This window comes from Falco rusticolus, chromosome 6 (genome assembly GCF_015220075.1).
Source record: "Falco rusticolus isolate bFalRus1 chromosome 6, bFalRus1.pri, whole genome shotgun sequence".
Taxonomy (NCBI): Eukaryota; Metazoa; Chordata; class Aves; order Falconiformes; family Falconidae; genus Falco; species Falco rusticolus.
Window position 1 is genome coordinate 32,863,489 of NC_051192.1, and position 19,063 is coordinate 32,882,551.

The 19,063-nt window shown below is 42.2% G+C and overlaps 1 protein-coding gene across 2 annotated transcripts in view; it reads left to right on the plus strand.

Moving 5' to 3' along the window:
- The first annotated feature begins 1,246 nt into the window (after window positions 1–1,246).
- The window catches only part of TPD52L1 (TPD52 like 1), a 57,691-nt gene continuing 39,874 nt past the window's right edge, over window positions 1,247–19,063 (plus strand). For both annotated transcript variants that reach the window (XM_037391899.1, XM_037391900.1), the window contains exon 1: window positions 1,247–1,369. In XM_037391899.1, coding sequence (XP_037247796.1) covers window positions 1,351–1,369 — 19 coding nt within the window. In that variant the 5' untranslated portion in view covers window positions 1,247–1,350. The remainder of the gene's footprint in view (window positions 1,370–19,063) is intronic.

Below are 19,063 nucleotides of genomic sequence, written 5' to 3' on the forward strand. Positions count from 1 at the left end.
GTCCAATACTTCCTTCACCTGCCTTTACTCTCTTGCTTTGTTATTTTTAATATTAACAGGCCTTGAGAACCTGCCCATCCTTACTGTGTCACAGAAGGCGTTCAGTAGTATATGCACAAATTAGGGTGTCTGACTGACAAATACATGGATAATCAGCCATGGTGAATGCAGCATTGCTAAAGCAAATGCTCTGGACCCTTCCACAAGTTGAGCTAACACAGACTGGTAATGAAGTGTAGAAGTTGCGTTGGCATGAGCAAAACCTAGAGTAAATCCGCACGGCACTGTGAACTACGTATTGTCACCCCAGCTTCCAGTGAACAGTAGGATACAGGCTAATGTACTGGGAAAAAAAATAATTTTTACCTAAACTGCTAAATATACATGACAGCGTAGGCTCTGTCAGTATTCCTTTGAATGCATTCCCATGATTCTGACATAGGAGGTAGTACTTGAAACCCTCAGGTACTCAAGTAAGTCAAATATTCAGATCAGGCACCCGAGTACTTCAGGGTGCTGCTGTGCCCCCCGGTAAGCCAGGCCCTGAGCATCCATGCTTTCCCTGGGGAGAGGCCCCAGGCGCCCCCTCAGCGGGGACAAAGGGGAGCTGGTGAAGAACAACTGCGGCGAGGGAAAGCTGCGTGCTGGCCAGGGCAGCTTCGGAGCTGAGGGGTCGGCCCAGGCGCAGACACAAGGTTTGGTCCTTGGGACACCACAGGTTTCTGAAGGGAGTTGGTCTCTGGCCCTTGCTGCTTTTGATCCTTAAGCTGGCGGCTTTGCTTGTACGCTTGCCTCCGAGTCCCGTATTTAAGATCAGACTTTGATATTAAAAGAAGCAGGAAACCGTACGGTCAGCCAGCCGGCAGGGGAAGGGCGCTGAAGAGGGGCGCCCCTTGCCCGCACTCCCTGGGGGCACGTTCCTCCTGCTGCGTCGCTGAGGTGCGACCCCCACCCGGCGGGGCGCGCAGGCACCAAAGGGACCGCTCCCAGCCCGCCCGGGGGGACTGCCACCCCGAGGGTGGAAGCGCAGCAAGTCAGCCGGGGCTCTGCACCCCCAAGGGCTCTTCTCCGCGGTCACCCCCCGCCCCGCCCCGCCAGAGCTCGTTACCGCGGGGGTCGCACCGCCCGCTGCCCCTCAGCAGGGCCGGCTCCGCCGCTGAGGCAAGGGGCGGCCCTAGGTGAGCGGCGCTGCGCTGCCCGCGCCTGGCCGGCAGATGGCGCCGCCAGCTCCGCCCGGCCGCCGCGGGGGAGGGGAGCGGCAGCGGCCGCCTGGCGCCGGCTGTCAGCGCTGCAAGAGCCGTGGGTCCGGCCGCGCGGGGCGGCTTCGGCGGACGGCGGAGCCCCCTCGCCATGGAGCCGCAGGCGCAGGGTGAGTCGCGTCGGGGCAGAGCCCTCCGGGGCGGCGCGGTGCGGGGGTCCCGTCCCTTCCGCCGCCGGGGTTGCCGCTTGCCCCTGGGGGGGGGGCGAGCCCGCGGGGGACAGCGCGGGAGGCGCCCCGCGGCCGGGAGAGCCGGAGGGCGACCTCGGGGCAGGGGCCGGTGAGGGGAGCGGAGCGAGAGACCCGCGGGAGGCTCCCGGCACCCCGCTGGCGGTCGCGGCCCCGGGCTCCGCCGGGGAGCTCGGCATGGCCCGGCCCGCGCAGCGTCCTGGCCGTGCGCCCCGTCCTCCATCCCGGCCCGGGCTCCCTTCGGCGCCCCTCGCTCACCGCGCGGTGGGCATGGTGACGGCCCTTCGCTCCTGCTGCCGGTTCCAAACGTTTCAAGGCCGAGTAGCCGGGCTACGACTTCGCGTGAAGTTAAGCGCGGTGAGGGGCTGGGGGTTCCGCGGGCTGTGCGAGCAGCTCCGGGTGCCTGCGTGCCCTGCCCGGCTGCCCGAGGGCGGCGTGGCTGCCGGCCCCCCCGCCATCGCCCCGGTGCCGCCCGGGGAGCGCAGGGTGCGGGCACCGCCGGCATCGCAGCTCGAGCCCCGGGCGGCGGCCGGCCCGCGGGAACGGGGCCCTGCGGCTGCGCTTCCAGCGGAGCTCCGCACCGACACCAGCCTCAAACTGGACGTGCTAAAGCATTTCTACACTTTTGCAAACACGGCGTTCATTAAAGTGAGCATTTTCCTTTCCGATTGCAACCGTTATAATGAAGTTAGCCATTCATATCTTTCTCTGGGTTGAGTTAATTGGCCTTCAAAGAACAGAATAAACTTTTCATGCGAAGTTGAGGTGATGTCTGAGTCAACCTAAGGTATTTAGCATACACAGCTCTTGCTCACCTGTGTGGTCTTACTTCTGTTTTCTGAAGAACCTTACTACTTCACCACGCATGTCTGTAAGTCAGCAGTACTAAGCAGGTGATACAAATATTTCTGCAAAAGCAGAATGTTTTGAACCCATTTTATGTCATCTACAAAATAGGGAGATGAAATAAGGGGGAGACATGCTTATGGAAATTAACTGACAAAATAGCCTTCTGGAGTAGTTAAAAACCATCTTAAACAAATACATGTAAAAGAAGCAAATGTTCGTTGCATGTAAAGGAATACAATGGGAAATTTGAGGTCATGATACTTGCGAAGGAGAAAGCTTTTCGGGCAAAAGTGTAGTGTATGTGCTGTCCTAATGGATACATAGCTGAAATTGATTGGCAAAATAAATAGATCTGCGGTTCAGTTCCTGGAGTTTTCAAAAGTTAGTATTAAGATTATAGTATAAGACTTATTTAATTTTCTGAATACATCTGTACAGATACTACAGTGGGAGCTTGCATTCTTTAAACAGGAACTTCATATGGTAAAGTATTTGATAATTTCTTATTTTGTAGAACCAATGGAAAACAGTATCTGATTCCAGTTAGCCAGATATTAGTACATGTCCATGTGAATTTTTTAGCTTCCTTGACTAGTAAGATCAGTAAACATGTTCTTAGTGCATGCTAAAATTCAAGCCAATAAATGTTTTGCTAATGTATGTTTTTGTCAGCAACTCTGTTACTGCCATAGGTCTTTATTAAAGTTGTCTTTGGATGAATGTCTATTGGCTAGTGAGAGAATATAAAAGCATTTTGTATTGCTTAGTTTTATTTGGTAAGGAATTCTTAGCCCTTCAGTTTTCTGCATGCAGTGCAGGAGCTCAGCAGCTTTTTTTGGTAATCTTAGTTGACAGACAAATGTGAGACTTTTCAAGACTATACTCAGTTCTTAAGTCACTCTTCTATTTCTCACCTGTGTGTTTTATTTCTCCAGTTTTTCAGAACAGTCTTCCATTACCTAAAAACATCTTTCTTCGATATGCTAGCAGTACAAGCTAAGATTTTTGTGCATGCCAGCGAACCTTTGTTCCAAAATGTCCCTCTTTCCTTCTAGACTTAATTCAGTGCGTGCTACTGCAGTTATGGAGCGTGGCTGGCAGAAAGAATTTAACTTGTGTGTGTCTACTGCAGTTGAATTCAGTTAAGTACATCTAAGTACTGGCTAGAAATCTGAATTTTTTTATCCCACTATGCAATTTGCAGAGCATGGTTATAGGAGGTTACTAAGAAAACAGTAGCAATTTGCCTGGAAAAACCCCTCACTTCAAGTATCCACTTAAGCAGCAGGAGAAACGTGTATATGTTTTAATGAGCTTATGCATTGCTTCTAAGGACCTTTGGATGCCCATGGAGAAATGAATCCTGAATGTTTTGTTCCAGTGTGCTCTGCTGGGGGATTGCATTCTAATTGAAAATACAAAGTAAAAACTATAAATTTGAAAGCACCGTCAAATTTCTTATATTCAACACTTTAAAAATTTTCTTCAAAAAGACCACATAATTGTGTTCTTTGTGCTATTTTATGTTGTCCTGAAGGGAGGCTATGCCTTAGTAGATCAATTTCATGTTCAAGAAATACACACGCGCAAGTATAAAATGTAGATTTCTTCAGGGCAGGAAAATAATTTTTGTCAGCTTTTTTTCATGTAGCAGCGTGCATCAACCTTACAAATAAATGCAACTGTGGACTAAAAACAAGTATTGTTATGTGTAACTCCATAGAGGTCACAGCTAACATCAGGAATTTGTGTAGTTCAAGGCACAGTATATGCCCCTGCCGCAAAGACTCCGAAAGTTAAATGCTCTGATATTTATCTTAAAGCAGTAGAGGGAGTTCATGGACTGAAACAGAATTACTATTATGCTTAAGTATATTGAACATGTCTTGCAGCATTCATGCTAACTAGATGAGACAGTCTACCAGACAGAGTAATAGTAATTAATGTTAAAATTATTTTCTAAAGAAATAAGCAGATGTTCCATGTAAACAAATTTGTATGTGTAGTTAAAATCATAAATTGTACTTTACAGAAATTGTATCTTTAAACCTCTGGGTGCTTTTTTCTTTCATCACTTCTTCCTCTTAGTGGTCCCAGAGCTAGCTGATTCTGGGAACATACCAGCTGTACTTAGGACTTTTTAGCACCTAGCATAAAAGCATATTTGTTTTTCTTCCTGTGGCTCTCAGTTATTTTTAAAGTTAAAAGTTTGGAAGTCTGAAGAACAATATTTCTCTCTGGAAGATGGGAAGATCAGAACTGTGTATTTGCCTCTCATCATACTCATTCTATTCCAGGTCCAGATTAACTGACTATCCTGCATAGTCCTGCTTTCTAGTTTAAAACTGTGAATGTCTTCTAATAATGCCAGTTCCACGGATGTCTTCATCTGTCTCACCTGAGAAGCTCACTTTTAAGACTGGAGCTTGGCTCTTAATACATCTCTCCCCTTTTAATTCTCCCTTTTTCTTGTATCCAGCTGTAATTGTACATCCTCCTTTCTCTGTTGTATCCTCTCTTGATTCTTACCCTGGTAAAGCTTTGGTGTGCAGCTTTCTGCTCTTTGCCCTTTTACCTACCCAAGCAGCTCAACCAGCTTCTTGCACTTCTAGCCTCTGAAAGGGTTTTTGAGGCATCTCCCTGTACTAGCAATTCTTCTCAGAGCTGTTCCTGACAAATGTTCTGCATCCTTTTCTACTTGTGCATTTTAGCCATAATACCTTGCTGTGGCTATGCATGCACCTGTGAAGTATTGTGGTGGGAGCTGTGGTTAGCCCAGATGTTAGACGGTGGCTTCTGGAGGCCTGTGTCTCGCAGGCCTGCAGCACGGCGCTGCTTTCCTCTGCTGTGTGAGGCTGGCACATTCCATCTCTAATCCTCAGGCCAGTTGCATCTGGCATGTGAGGTTACAGAGCAGAGAGGCAACACCTGGGCATGTGCCATTTGGCTGGAGCCTTTGATCAGAAGAAAATTGTTAGAGGTCACAACATTAGCACAGTGGCCCTCTCCCTGCCGGAGTGGCACCTGTTACCTCGCAGTCAGATGGGCTGCGGTCTCCCATGGTGGGAGGCAGCAGGTCTTGTCTTGCCTGTGATACGGTGTACAAGACTGCCCAAAACATGGCATTGGCAGCTTGGTTGGCATTCTCTCTCCCTCTTTCTCCTCACTAGCAGCTCATGGGGTTACTCGTACCAGTATGAATCTGAATAAAGAGTCAGTCCCACAGTGGGAAGATGTGGATAAGGAACACACAGAGATGTTACTTTACTGCAAGCAGCAGTGCTGTGGTCATCATAGAGAGGGCAGCATCTCCGCTAGCCTCGTGCTTGAGGTTTGTGGCTTTACCCAGGAGCGCTGACTGTTTCACCTTTCCCCTAAGGGCAGAGTAAAGCTAGTGGCTTGGAGCTGATTTAGTGAAATTGTATGAGGAGAAAATGGCTGTGGTTGAGTAAGTCCATTAGCACACAGTTTTGGTTGGTGTTGATACACATGAGAAAATGGGAAGGATGAGGCAAGGGGAACCTTAGTTTTCTTGCCTAGCAGCAGCTGCTGGTTCCTTCCATTGTGAGAAGTGCATTTACACTCCCCACCAGTCTTTGCAAGGAAAGTGCCTGGCCATACCTGCTTCTGAGGATTCAAGATTCACTCAGGTTAACCAGGGGTTTGTGCTGTCTCCTTGGTACCCCTTGGAGCTCACTATTGCCCTGCTGTGGAAAGCAGGAGAGAGAACTTCACAAAGGGTCAGAGAGTATTGGGGTAATCAAAGCTGCCAGTGATAAACCTGCACATCTGGCTGTATGATGGAAGCCTCACCTGCCATGTTAATAAGATCACATGAAGATGAGGTCAAGTGAAAGTGGTAGGGTTGTAATTAATAATAGGATTCTTAAATATTTAACATGAGTGTGCAGAGCTTGACATAATTGCTCTTTCATCCCTTTTATACTAAAGGGAGGGAAAATACATGCATGGAATGAATTTGATATATCAGATTTTAAGCAAATAAATGTCTGAAATCAAATCCAGTGCTTCTGTTTTACCCTTTTGAGCCGGTACAGCTTTCAGCACAATTCAGTTTGCTGAGACTGAGAAAATTTGAGTGGTTTCATGTTATACATGAAAACTGAGAATAGAATACAGTGAGATTTGGAAAAGAGGTATAAAAGAAATACCACCTCTAAAATCTAGAGCCAGTCTTACAAGGTATTGTAACTTTGCCAGTTTTACAACTGTGAAGATATAAAATGCAGAACATGCAAAACCAAACACTTCGAATCCTAAAACATATTTTTAAATTCTTGCTCTATTTTTTCTCCTGTACTTTCTTATGTTCACAGGACTGCTAGTATGAGTCCTGCTGTGAGGCAGTGCAAGTACAGTCTGACCATGCTCTCTGTCAGTGTTCTCAAGTGCACTAGTGGAAAAATGAGTCGGCTGATGCTGATGGTGCCTTGCTGACTTGTGCAGTACAGTACAGAAATGTGTGGAACTTCTGAGCTGCTTTGCTTAGGGCATATGCTGCTTGAAGGTCCAGGATGTGGCACAAGCTTGGCAGAAGATTGCAGAGGGGTTAAAGGATGTTCTATGTGGCCATATTTAGAATTGTAGATATTGTTTATTAGCTAGTTTTAGCATAATCCTGGAGTTTGTCGTTTCAGAAAGTGTTTTAAGGGTAAAATCTTTCTTACTAGTCAGAAAGTACCTCTTGGGATAATATATAAATACAAGACCTGGACAGGCTGATGTTATCTGGTTTTATTTGTATCTCATAAAAATGCACAGTTGCAATGCCAAATTTTAGAAATGTAGTCTGCTGCTCTCTAAACTGGGCATTTTAACTGTTGCATTCTCTAAACCTGTCATGTGCGAGAAATTGTGAGAGGGGAATGACGAGTCTGGATTCCAGTATCAGATGTCACACTGATCTTCTCCAAAACCTTGGGCATACTAGCAGATTTTGTTTGATTCTGTAGGACAGATGTAATGCTGCTTAGCTGTCTTTGAGATCATGGATCAAAATCAAGTTATAATAGTTAGCTAGGCTATCCTCATTACGTTTCTACATCTGTGGCATTGGTAAGTGTTGCAGGTGAGTAACTGTAAAAGACAGTCATTTAGCAAGTGTTTGTATTGCACTTTAGCACTAAATCTCCTTTTCTTTCTCTTATGCTGTCTGGCATTCCCGCTCTTTTTCACTGTGTAAAAGGAAGTAGAATATCAGCAGTAAAGATCCTTCTGCAGATTTTCTTATCTGAAAGCGCAAAATCAGTGCAAGAATGCAACACGCATGGAATGATACTGCCTCAAGTACCATCTTACCATGATGATAAAGGTCTTAATGCAGAGTATTCCATTTTTTCTCTCCTGCTTAGCACATTTTACCTTTTCTGTGCTTGTAGAACTTACAAACTCTCTGAATAATAAAAAGGGCTTCTAAAAGGCTGTTTTTGTTAGTTACTTCTGTACAAGATTTCTTGAACTTTTTGATTCTTTTTCACTTATTCCAGTAAAAAGATATTGTGTTTATATTAATGACGGGGGTTAGTGGCATGGTTAAGTGAAGGATCCACTATTGGATCCCTTAGCAGACAAGAAAGTTCCCGCTGTGAGTAGTCACATAAAAATACTAGGAATCTCTGTATTCTCTCCACACTATCTGTCATGAAGTTTTCTTATATAAGGCTGATTGCTGAAAGGCATCTAATTTTAGTAGCTGGAAGCCAGGGCTTTTACAACAACCAGGTAAGGATAATACGGCAGTAAAATTTATAAAGACAGGTTTATGGAAATAAGGAAGAGTCATGGTTACATGTGTGTTTTTCATGTGGCCAGATGCATCAGCTTCTCTCACGTAGACTCCTGTCCAACTAACAGGCTTTCAGATGCTTAAGAACTATGTAGTCAGGGATCTAGTTCTTGGGCAGTTTTTACATCTTTGCATTTCTAGTCACTGAAGGGGAGTCCAGGGAGCTCAGAGAAACAACTAGTGGCTGTAAAGCTCAGAAGGTCTAACACTCTGTGTCACTTCCAGAAGAAGGAAGGTAACACTATGCCTTGTGCAGTCGGTTCCTTCTGAAGCAAGGGATCTGTCAGGAAAAATGCTTGCTTCTGGGTTCTTCTGTTGGTCTTCTGGGGTTTGGTTTTTGTAAAGATGTCATGCTATCACCACTAATTTACCTTAGCATGCAGTAATCCTTGCTGTTGACCAAGAACCTAGTCAGTGAAATGTTTTAAATGAAAGTACTTAAAATATGTAATGGAAAGCAGTCACTTTTCAGCTTTCCTGTTCTAAAGGCAAAGTTAGACTTGCAATGTTTTTGTAAGATAATAGAATTTAAAGTGCTTTTAACAACAACAGATTCCTCAAAATGCAGACTCAAGGTTAGCATTTAATAAAACACAGAAACTAGGGCTCTAGTGGTGCTTTTGGCAGTGTGAGAGACAAAATTACACTCTGAAAACATTTTTATATTCATGCAAGCATAAAGTGCCTATAGATGTGGTGTTGGTTTCCCCCGTAAAAAGTAATTGCATAAAATGTTTTTGTAGCAGGCAGTGCAATTTATTTTCATGTGCTTTCTTGCTGAAAGGGCTACCTTTGTTTGCTGATCAGTGAAGTTGCTAGGACCAGATCCTGCCCAAACTATTTCTTTGTCTTTTAAGAACCATTCTTTCTGGTTTTTTCTTTCCATTTATACAGTCTGATTTCTGTCTGAGTTGTGCTTTAATTTGTGAAACACCCTCTTTAGCTATCCAGATACTTAAGTTGTCTCTCTTTAGTACCTGTGCCACATTTTAAAGTTGTATTTAAAAATTGCCTAATAATTAAAGTTACTAATTTATAAATTTTAAGTAAAATATGGGAACCATAATTAAAAACTGTATGGTATGGATTTGAAAGGCTGTATGATTTATATTCTGTAAATATTTATAAATGGTGGCTGAAGGGAGGTGATGCTTTCCATGTTTGCTTCTTCAGTAAGGAGTAGATTTTTCTGTGTTCACCTGTTGGTTCGTGTGTTTTTCTTTCACCAGTTTCCTCACCAGGATATCGCCTTGCCACCTGGCTGGAACTAAGGTGGTGTAGGTTTGTGGTTACAAAACGTTTACTCATAAACTTAAAGTTTTAAAATACTTTTGCATAGTTTCCATGGAATAATTGTTTTCATTGTGCTTTAGGTGGATTTAGTAATAACTTGTCATGCTGATGTTGGCTCAGGCATTTTACGTGCTTATCTAATGCCTCCTTCTAGGTTTCACACTTTAATTAAAATATTCTTAACTCCACTGAGTAGATCAAAAGTCACGCTACAAAATGCTGACGTATTTTTAGAGAATGATGTGGAGCGAATGTGTTTAGTTGGAATATCTTCTGAAGGCTTCAAGCTTTTTATTCTTTCTCTGCTGTGTTGTTGCGTGCTAAATTTTCATTAAAAAGTGATCAGAGATAGTTGTATTTAAACACAACCAGATTTTCCCTTAGACACAAGTAAAATGTACGTACATTACAGAGTCTGAGGGGCAATTATGCCAGGAACAGAAGATTATCTTCTGCTCAAAGTATTTTAATAGGCAGATGGCAGCTATTAACTTATTGTTGTGGGTGGAAGGAATTGAAGTCATAATCAGGGAGAATGATGTTTGCCTTGTAATTAATCTAACCAGTGCTGTACACTGTTATGTACATATGAGAATACTGAAGAACCAGTGAAGCCATGTGGTCTTGCAAGAGTAAATCCTTCAGTCATGTTGTGGGTCAGGTGGTGCAGAAGCTTTGATAGCAAAGAAAAGATGATGCTGAAGAAGGAATGATTACTTGAATAACCTGATGATTACAAAAAAAAGGGCTGTTGAATAATGCCATTCTTACAAACTGAATCACAATGCAATTCTGAAGATTTAAATAAGGTCTTTGCAGAGTTAAATAACAGATAATGTCAGGAAACTGGGTCAAATACTACAGGTGGAGGAAAAAATATGTCTTCCCTTGTGGTTTTAAATTGCTTCAAAAAATGGAGAAGCCTAGATAATAAGCAATATATATGAAGTCTGAATTAAGTACAAGGAATAAAGAAGAGTATGTAATGATAATAGTTCGTACCCATTTGAGAGAGGTTCAAAGATGGGAACTAGGTTTAGACCTAGCTCTGGAATTGGAAGGCTGATCAGTTGTGTCCAGGTCCGCACAGACCTATGGAGCATGAGGACATCCTGAAAGGGGAGCAGCAGTATTCTGGTCATGGTTACATGCAGCACACGGAAATCATAGTCTAACATAACAGGGGAAGGCTAAGAGAGAGTAAGATTTCAACAGTTACGCTGAGTAGGGATGAAGGTGTGAATGGAAGTTCTTGGCAGAGATGCAAGCATTGGCATACTGGTTTATTTTGGAAAAGTGCAGTGTGTCCATTCTGCAACAACATTCTCAGAAAAAACTTCGTACATACCATAGTAGAAGAGCAAAGAGAAGCCAAGGACTGTCTTGTGCTCTCTTGTAGACCCTCTTAAGGTACTGTAGTTACAGTAGGCGTGATAATGGGCTGAGTGATCTATATGGATTAGGGCAGAGGTTTGAGTGGTGTTTTTGCCACTGAGTGTGATCTGGTGCAACATCGAGGATGCACCAACTTGTGCCATGTGCTTAGCTAAACCCCTTCCTTCGCTTACCCATTTTCCTGCCATTATCCTGTGTCCAGAGCAGCTGTTAGAGAAGCTGACCCTCTTTGGTTCAGGGCTTATCCTCCCTGTTGATCATCAAGGAGGAAAAAACCACACTCTGTGACTGACTGCTGTTTTGGCTTGCAACTGAGGGACCTCAAAAGACTGAGACACTATAGTGTGGCTAAAGTGCCAGTCTCTGTCTCCTGGTCTGATAAATAGCCTCTCTTCCTGAAGTACGGTCATTTGTGTAACTCAGGCCAACTGCAGAGGCATGCCTCTTGTCTTCAGACCCTACCCAACAGTAGGAAAGGCCAAGAAACCTGTTTCTATGGGAACTTCACAGATACCCAGGGCCCTAAACCCCAGATGTCTCCACCCACAGCCTCACTAAGCAAGCACATTCCTTTGCAATGGCATGCTGCAAAACACTGAGTGGGCAAAGCCACAAAATTAATGATGCCAAAAACTCTGAAGGCCTTAACATGGAGTTTAACATTGACAGCAGAATAATAAATACCTAATTTCACAGTTCATGGTGCTGGCAAAGAAAACCTGGAGGAAAAACAAAGGCAACTTTTGAGCTGAGCGGGCCCAGCTAGATGGTGCTGTTCCGACTGAGCTGTACTTCATGTGGCCTGTGGCCAGGGAATTTGTGTCAGACCAACTCCACATTCCAGGTTTATCAGAGTAATCCAGCACCGCAGTGACTGCCTAGCCATGAGGTAGTGCATTTGCAAGAAGCAAGGTGGCACAGGTTAGAGCTGCTTTTCAATATATTTGGAGTATTTGTTTTAACAAATAATAATTTGTTTTGTCTTAAAGGGCTTGTGCAAGGGAGTACATGACCTTTGTCTCTGGTAAAAGGGGTTGTTTTCAAATAATGTTCATATAAATGAGCTCTATTTTGTTGGTTTTAAATGAGAATGCAATTGTGTTGCAGGTAGATGCATCCAAGAGTAGGTCAGGTTTGTTTAGCGAGGCCTGGAGGAAGCCTACACTGTCAGAAGACACCCAGCTCCTGCTTAGGAGTGCGCTGATGAAAAGTAACTAGTTCTTCATTACGAAGGGGTTAAGGGGTATTGGAAACTGAAGCAGATGGTACTTAAAAAATGGGGGGGGGGGGGGGGGGGGGGGAGGATGTAAGACATGCCTGCTTTGAGGAGCATGTTGATTCACTGCCTCTTGCAGACCGTGAGCTCTTGCATGTTGATTCACTGCCTCTTGCAGACCGTGAGCTCTTACATAGTGTAACGTAATCTTAAACTCTGGGGACAGGAACTGTGCCTGTATCTAAACTTACTGATTTATTGTTGTTAATTTATAATTATGATGCTGCCTATAAAACTTTGTGCCAAGCAGCATGCAAAAAGGTAGTCCTGGTCCTTAAAAACTGTCATCTTTACTGTCCCAATATCAGAGATTGAGCAGGTAAAGGGGGAGGATAGTATGTCCCTTCTCTGTCAGCATTACTAAGTGTGTATTTTAGTATATGTAACAATACCAAGACACTTAATTTGTATTAAAGGAATGGGAATAATGAATTTGAGCCTGAAGCGAATAAAGAATCTGTCATGTACCCAGTTATGATTGTTTCCCGTGTATTTTCCCTAGAAAATTTGCAGTATCTAAGCTGGATGGGGGTGTGGGGAAAGCAAGCAACCTGCTGGCTGCAGCAAGATTTTGCTTGTTTTTAAATTAGACTTATAAAGATATTGTTAATTATGTTTTTTGTGATCTAAAGGATGCAAATTATAGCTACTTGAAGAATTCATTTTTTAATTAAAAAATTATAATTTTATCATTTCTTGCAGCACAGATACTTTGTTGGAATTTAATTGAAGAGGCTTGTGAGTTTAATTATACTGCAGTTAGATTGCTATCTAGTGATATTCTTTTGCACCTGGCTTTAGAAAGGTACAATAAACCAATCCTTTCTTAGGAGAGAAAGATTATTAAATCCTGCCATTAAGTTTCTGTGATTTTGATTCAGTGAAGCAGATGTGTGAGCTTAATTACAATTGATGGAATCACAGTCACTTCTACCAGCTGAGGATGAGACCCAAGGTGCCTGTCTATTCTGAGATTAGAAAAATGTACCTTTGTGTATTTTTAGTATGAAAGGGTGGGTTTAAGAAATGTGACTGACAACTTCCACCTCTGACTTCCAGCATTTCCATATCATAGCTCATATCTACCCCTACATTGCTTTTCTCTGGTCTGATTTTATATGCTTTATTCCTTCATTGTTTTATGCGGTCTGCTGCAGTTTCTAGAGTACCTTATTTGTAGAGAACAAGTCTCTTTTGTGACTCAGTGTCATCCACTTTCTCATTCCCTATTATTTCATCGTGACTTCATCTTTTTTCTTTTTTTCTGTTCTGCCTAAAGAAAGAAAAAGAAATGATAACCCTTTCCCTTGTGGCATCTTTTTCTTGACCTCACAGAAAGTTGTGCAGAATGATCAATAGAAAGCACAGTAAGTGGTACAATACTGTCATTACTTTCAGTATTGACATAATAGAAAGAAGCATCTGCTGTCTTTAAACTGTTACATTTCACAACAATTGCTTTGTATTTCCATAGCTACAGCTTAGAAAGCAATGTCGCCCTTGTCTTCCCTAGGCAGGCGGGATTATTATTTTATACAACTAGAACTAGCTATTGGATAAAATGCAAAATGTCATTTCTGGACATTTCAGATAGTTATTTCATATGGAAGATCAGTTCTCAGTTTGCAGCTTGGTACCTGTTTTTAGTAAGTGATATTTTTTTTTTAAATTATTTTTTTTTACTATGATTCCCGTTCTCACTTTTATCCATTGCACTTCTCTCTGTGGGATGATTATCAAACTACTTACCAATGTGCATGGCTTCTCTGTGCAGTGGGTCAGGCTGTGGAGTCAGTTTTATGCTAGTTATTCGAATGTAAATTGTCTCTTCACTGGCAGATTGGCAGCTGTGTCAATGGCTTCTGGGGGAAAAATAACCTAAGAGAGATTCTCAATGTATGATTAATTTCTTTATATTTTGCTAGAACAGAGAAAAGAATTGGCATACTACAACTGGCTGTTTATCCAGGAGCTTCAAATTAAAGTGTTCATTTGTTTGGAAACCTGCCAATCTATCTCATAGCTATGCATAGATTTATTAATGCCTGATTTTGCAGGGGTTAAGAGATGAAATGGAAAGCTCTAGTAAAGTCTGTAATGAGCTGCTCCAGGATGGCTGGGGACACTTACTCTGAGATGGTAGGCTATGCCTAGAGCTCTTGAACACCCGAAAGCTGTACTCCCTCCCGCTCCTTGACGCCATGCCTGGCTCAAAGCCCAGTGGAGAGAGGAAATAAAGACACTTGCCCATCCATATCTCTCTTCCAAAGACTGTACTCAAAGAAGATTAAGCCCCCATGGCTGCAGGAAGTAGATTCTACGGTTTTGTTTAATGTTTACACTTTTGATCTACATGACCTGTGCATCTTAAGTTCTTCCTGCTCTGAACCAAGATGAACCCAGCCTCTGCCTTTATTTTTCCATCACAGCTTCAAAATCAACCTTCTTTCTGTTCTGAGTTCTAAGCCTTCTAGGAGAAAGGCAGGCTCTATGGTTATTGCTAGGTTCAAGCAGCTGAGTTGTCCAGTTAGAACCAAACACAGAAGGGAAGATCTTCCTTCAAGTAGTTTGTTTTCTAGGTGGATTAAATGAAAGCATACTTTCTTGTTTAGATCCTCCCATAATAACTTCGGAGCAGAAAAAATGGTACTGGAAATCCTTGCAATTTTTAATAGTTTTTTCTGATCCATTTAGTTATTTACTGTACATGCTTCTAGTCCTCTTTAATCTCTGTATCTGGCATCAGGACATTATAAAGAAGATCAAAGGCACTAATGCAGTGTCTGGACAGTTCCTTTGTTCTACTTACCATTTCATCCCTTTGAAGACTTAATTGCAATTTAAATTTGTAAACAAGTGTTATCCAGTTTTAAATAAGAAACAGTTCTACATACCTTGCTATGGCTGTTAGCTACACTGCAATTACATGGCAAAAGAAGCTGTAATACCATTTTGCTTACTGGAAGGGTTATATAATTAGGAGATGTTTTCTCACTATTTGATATGAATACTAGATAACAAGGTAGGTACGCTATTTTTAGTTGGTTGAAAAACAAAAAAATAGAGCAGTAAAAGAGCTTCAATTCTTCAGTGTTTTGTTAGAATAAAGGATCATCATATTTTCCTGAAATGAATGTCAGAAAATGTACATGAGCAGAAATTTTGTGTTCTTGCCTTTAATTTTGCTGTCATTGTGGTTAATTCAACAGATATCACTACCAATAGTGTGGGCTTTTTTTTTTGTTGGGTTTTTTGTTTTGTGTTTTTTTTTTCTTAACACGGTCAACATGGAAGAATTAACCTGATACAAGACTAGATCGTGGCTCTGAGATGAATATGGAGGAAGTGCATAAAAAACATTAATTAGAACAACTTCATCCAGTTGATCTTCAGATACCTGAATGAGTCTGAAAATACAGCTTGAATTTTGTCATTGTATTGTTTGGTTAATTTAGATTTTGTGGAACAGTTACAGATTCTGTAGTTTCTAAGTGGCTTATTTTATTTGTTGTCGCTACAATTCCAGTAACAAACATATGCACAGGTACAGATCAATGCTGAAACAGTTTCTTGCTTTAAATTAGATTTAAGAACAGAATGTAGAATTTGGGTTACTAGTCTTAGCCGCAGCCATGAACTTTGGGAAAAAAATCAAAAATGCCTGTGAAGTGTTTCAGCATACTGTAACTCTTTGTACAGTTGTTGTATTATCTTGTCATTTGACTGTTTCAGAAGATTGCGTTAAATGTGTTCCCCCAGCTATCCACCTCCTACTTTTTCTGTATAAGTATCCTAATACAAAGAATTGTCTGCTCAGTTGTTTTGCGTCAGATCCTTGTGTATGACTTGCAGTTCCAAATTACTGATAATCCCATACTTCTAAAGTTTCCTGCATATTTTATCTAATTATACTAAAACTTTCTTTAAAGTAAAAGCCAAACAGCTCTTTGCACTAATTTATACCTCCTATATGCTTTTCCATACTTTATGGGGGCTTTTGTTTTTTCTTTTGAAGTATGATGTGTCCAAACAATCACTATGCCTGTTTGTGGACGATAAATGAGTTACACATGAGTATATTCTTAGTGGAATACATTGTAGGAATATAAGGTTGTATAAAACCATACATGTTTCACGTTGAAATTTTATGCTCCCTATATTTTGTCAGAAGGAGCCTCAACTAAGAGTTAGTAAGTAATAAATATTTTCCCTAATTCTCTAAGTTAGGAGAAAGAATGGTTTAAATTAATTTTATAGCTTCCCTATATTTTCAGTGAGCTATTGGGAAAACAGAGCCTTGAAATGTTACTTGACCAGATTCGTGACTTCCCAACAAGCAGATTTTAATGAGCAGCTAATGGTTATTTGAATACTATTATTTAAGATAGCCTATATTTAAAGGAAAAGATGGGGTTTGCCTAGAGGTGAGCCAGTGGAAACTGAGGTGCACTGTAAAAGCTCTCATATTCCAATTGAAAGATTTGCCTTGGACATCTGATCAAAATGACATTTAGTTCCTGTCAGAAGTTACAGGTTATTTATATAATTATGGGTAGATTATGACCATGTGTAGATATATAGTTATCTATGTAGGTATATAGTATGTAGATACATTTCATTCCAGGTGAATGGGAAACCAGTTAAGTTCGTTCAGTCCTAAAGGAGAAAGTGTGCAACCAAGAGGAAGAGCTGTTGTTACATGCTCAGCTCCAGGAACTGCAGGTATAAACTGTGTGTCTGTACATGCACACAAATGAATGTCTGCATTGCTGAAGTCCAGGTTTCTTTTTTTCCTGGGTGAAGTACGTAGTTGTTGGAATTGAATGTACATGGTAAAGTATAAAAACGCAGTGTTACTGTAAAATTCTGCCTTTTAGGTGCCTGAATCTGGTGCTGTTCTGTGTAATATAGAGAAATACTTAGATTCTAGGTCTCGGGTCTAACCATTTAGCTGAGTCAACTTATCATTGTGTGTGTTTCCATGAATTATTACATTAAGTGTGTGTTGCCTTCACGGGCATGCTGTGACCTGGTTCAGGAACGGCACGGCGGCCGACCCCTGGCCGCACGGTCCATTAGCTCACAGACACCAATGTGGTGGATGGCAAATGGCGTTTATTGCTGAACGACGCGACACTATATAGCCTAGGTTTACAATGTCACTTCCGTCTGCTCACATCATAAACTAAAAGCTGTTGGCTACCTGGAGGGGGGCCCTGTGTTTCCGTACAGTGCGAGATCTTCCGGCCGCCAGGCCCTAGCTAGCAACAAGTGTGTTTAACAAAATGTGTAGCTAGATTAAACACAGTAAATAGGATCCTACCTTGTTCCTTGATTCTTAAAGAATTACTCATGTGGTTAATTCAAGACATACCAACAATCCCACTGAGCTCTTGTATGCTATTATGCTTCTGTACTTTGTGCATATATAACCAATGTCTGAAAGGTACATTTCCCAGGCTGCCTAGTTGAAAGGACCTTACAGGGAAGGTTGGGAGGAGGCAGTGCTTCCTGCGTGGAGTAGAAGGTGGGAGAATATTTTGGGGTCAGCAATACTATCAACAGGAGATGTTTTGCTACCAAAATCGTTACCAATTCTTATGTATATTGGAGTGAATTTTGCTGCAGGTTCCTGTTCTCCTTGGAGACTGCAAAACTAACAAGTTGTCTTAGGAGTAGGAAAATGCTGATAGCCTAATTTCTTATGGTTTTGTGTCTTGTGGTTGGCTGACTTCCTTGAATCAAGTTAATATTACAGTTCCTCCTGAGGTTGTGCTGAACTCTTCCTGGGTAAGGTGCTGTGGGAACCTCCCAGAAGGTGTGCTTTGGTACAATGGATGCGCTGGTACCCAGAAGGACGAACTTGAACTTTTTTTGCCTGTTGTAGAACAGATTTTCTGAATTATTCTTCTTCCCTATTTGGTTTCTTTCATACCTTGTACAAGGATGAGCTAGCTCATCTAGCATTCTGTCTATGAAATCACTTTAAATCTTCTCTAACAACTGACTGTTTTCATTAAACTTGTTTTAAGAGACCTTTTACTCTGTTTGAAATCTAATAGAGAACTCTGGTGGTTTGAAGGGAAATGGGGACAGACACATTAAAAAAAAAAAAAAAGACTAAGAACAACAAAGTCTTGGGAACTTTGCCTGCATACTTTGCTGCACAGTTGCTTGAAATTGTGGATGGTAAATTATTTAGGGTATAGATCACAGGGACAGTTTTTTGTTTACATTTTCAATAGATGGAAAGAGTTGAGATCTCTTCTGCGTCAAAAAGCCTGTCTTCTTCCTAATGTATTCAGTTTTTTATTCCTCCCTTTTCTGAGCTGAAGACTAAAGCAAATTAGAGACGTGGTCTGTGAGGGTAGCCCCAGACACTGAGGGTAGCCCCAGACACTGGTTCAGGTCAGAATCAAGAAATTAGTTTCTGTTGTTTGCATGGGGAAGAGAGACTTGAGAAGTTCAGATGACTTAGCACTGGAACTGAAGCATCCTATCTATGCTGATCCAGGACTGAAGTGGTCAGTGGTGGTGAGAGGATACCGATGAAGCTATCTTCAACAGAGCAGAATGGCAGCAGAAGCTCAAGTCTAGGACAGAGAGCTACTAGGTGTGGCTGGAAAAAACAAGGGTTGTGGAAGAAAGACAGAGGCTGAGAACAGCAAGGGAAGCGTGAGAGAGGAGGTTGCTCGTGATAGGGCTCATGTGAGGAAGTTTCAGAACTGAGACTGACTGAAGGATGACTGCAGCCAGCAGTATGGTGGAGAGATGTTCAAACTGGAACTGTGACGTGACTGAAGTGAAGCCTTTGCAGAGGGACAGTGACCAGTGACTCTGGCTGTGCCTTGAGCAAGAAAGTGGAGACTGGAGGATCAGACTAGATTTTAGAGGACTTAGCCAAGAAGCAAAGATGAGAATTGGTACTGGCACTGACTGAGGTTGCAGAGGATCATGCAGAAGATTGGCATGCATGTGCTATTTTGGAATGGTTTGT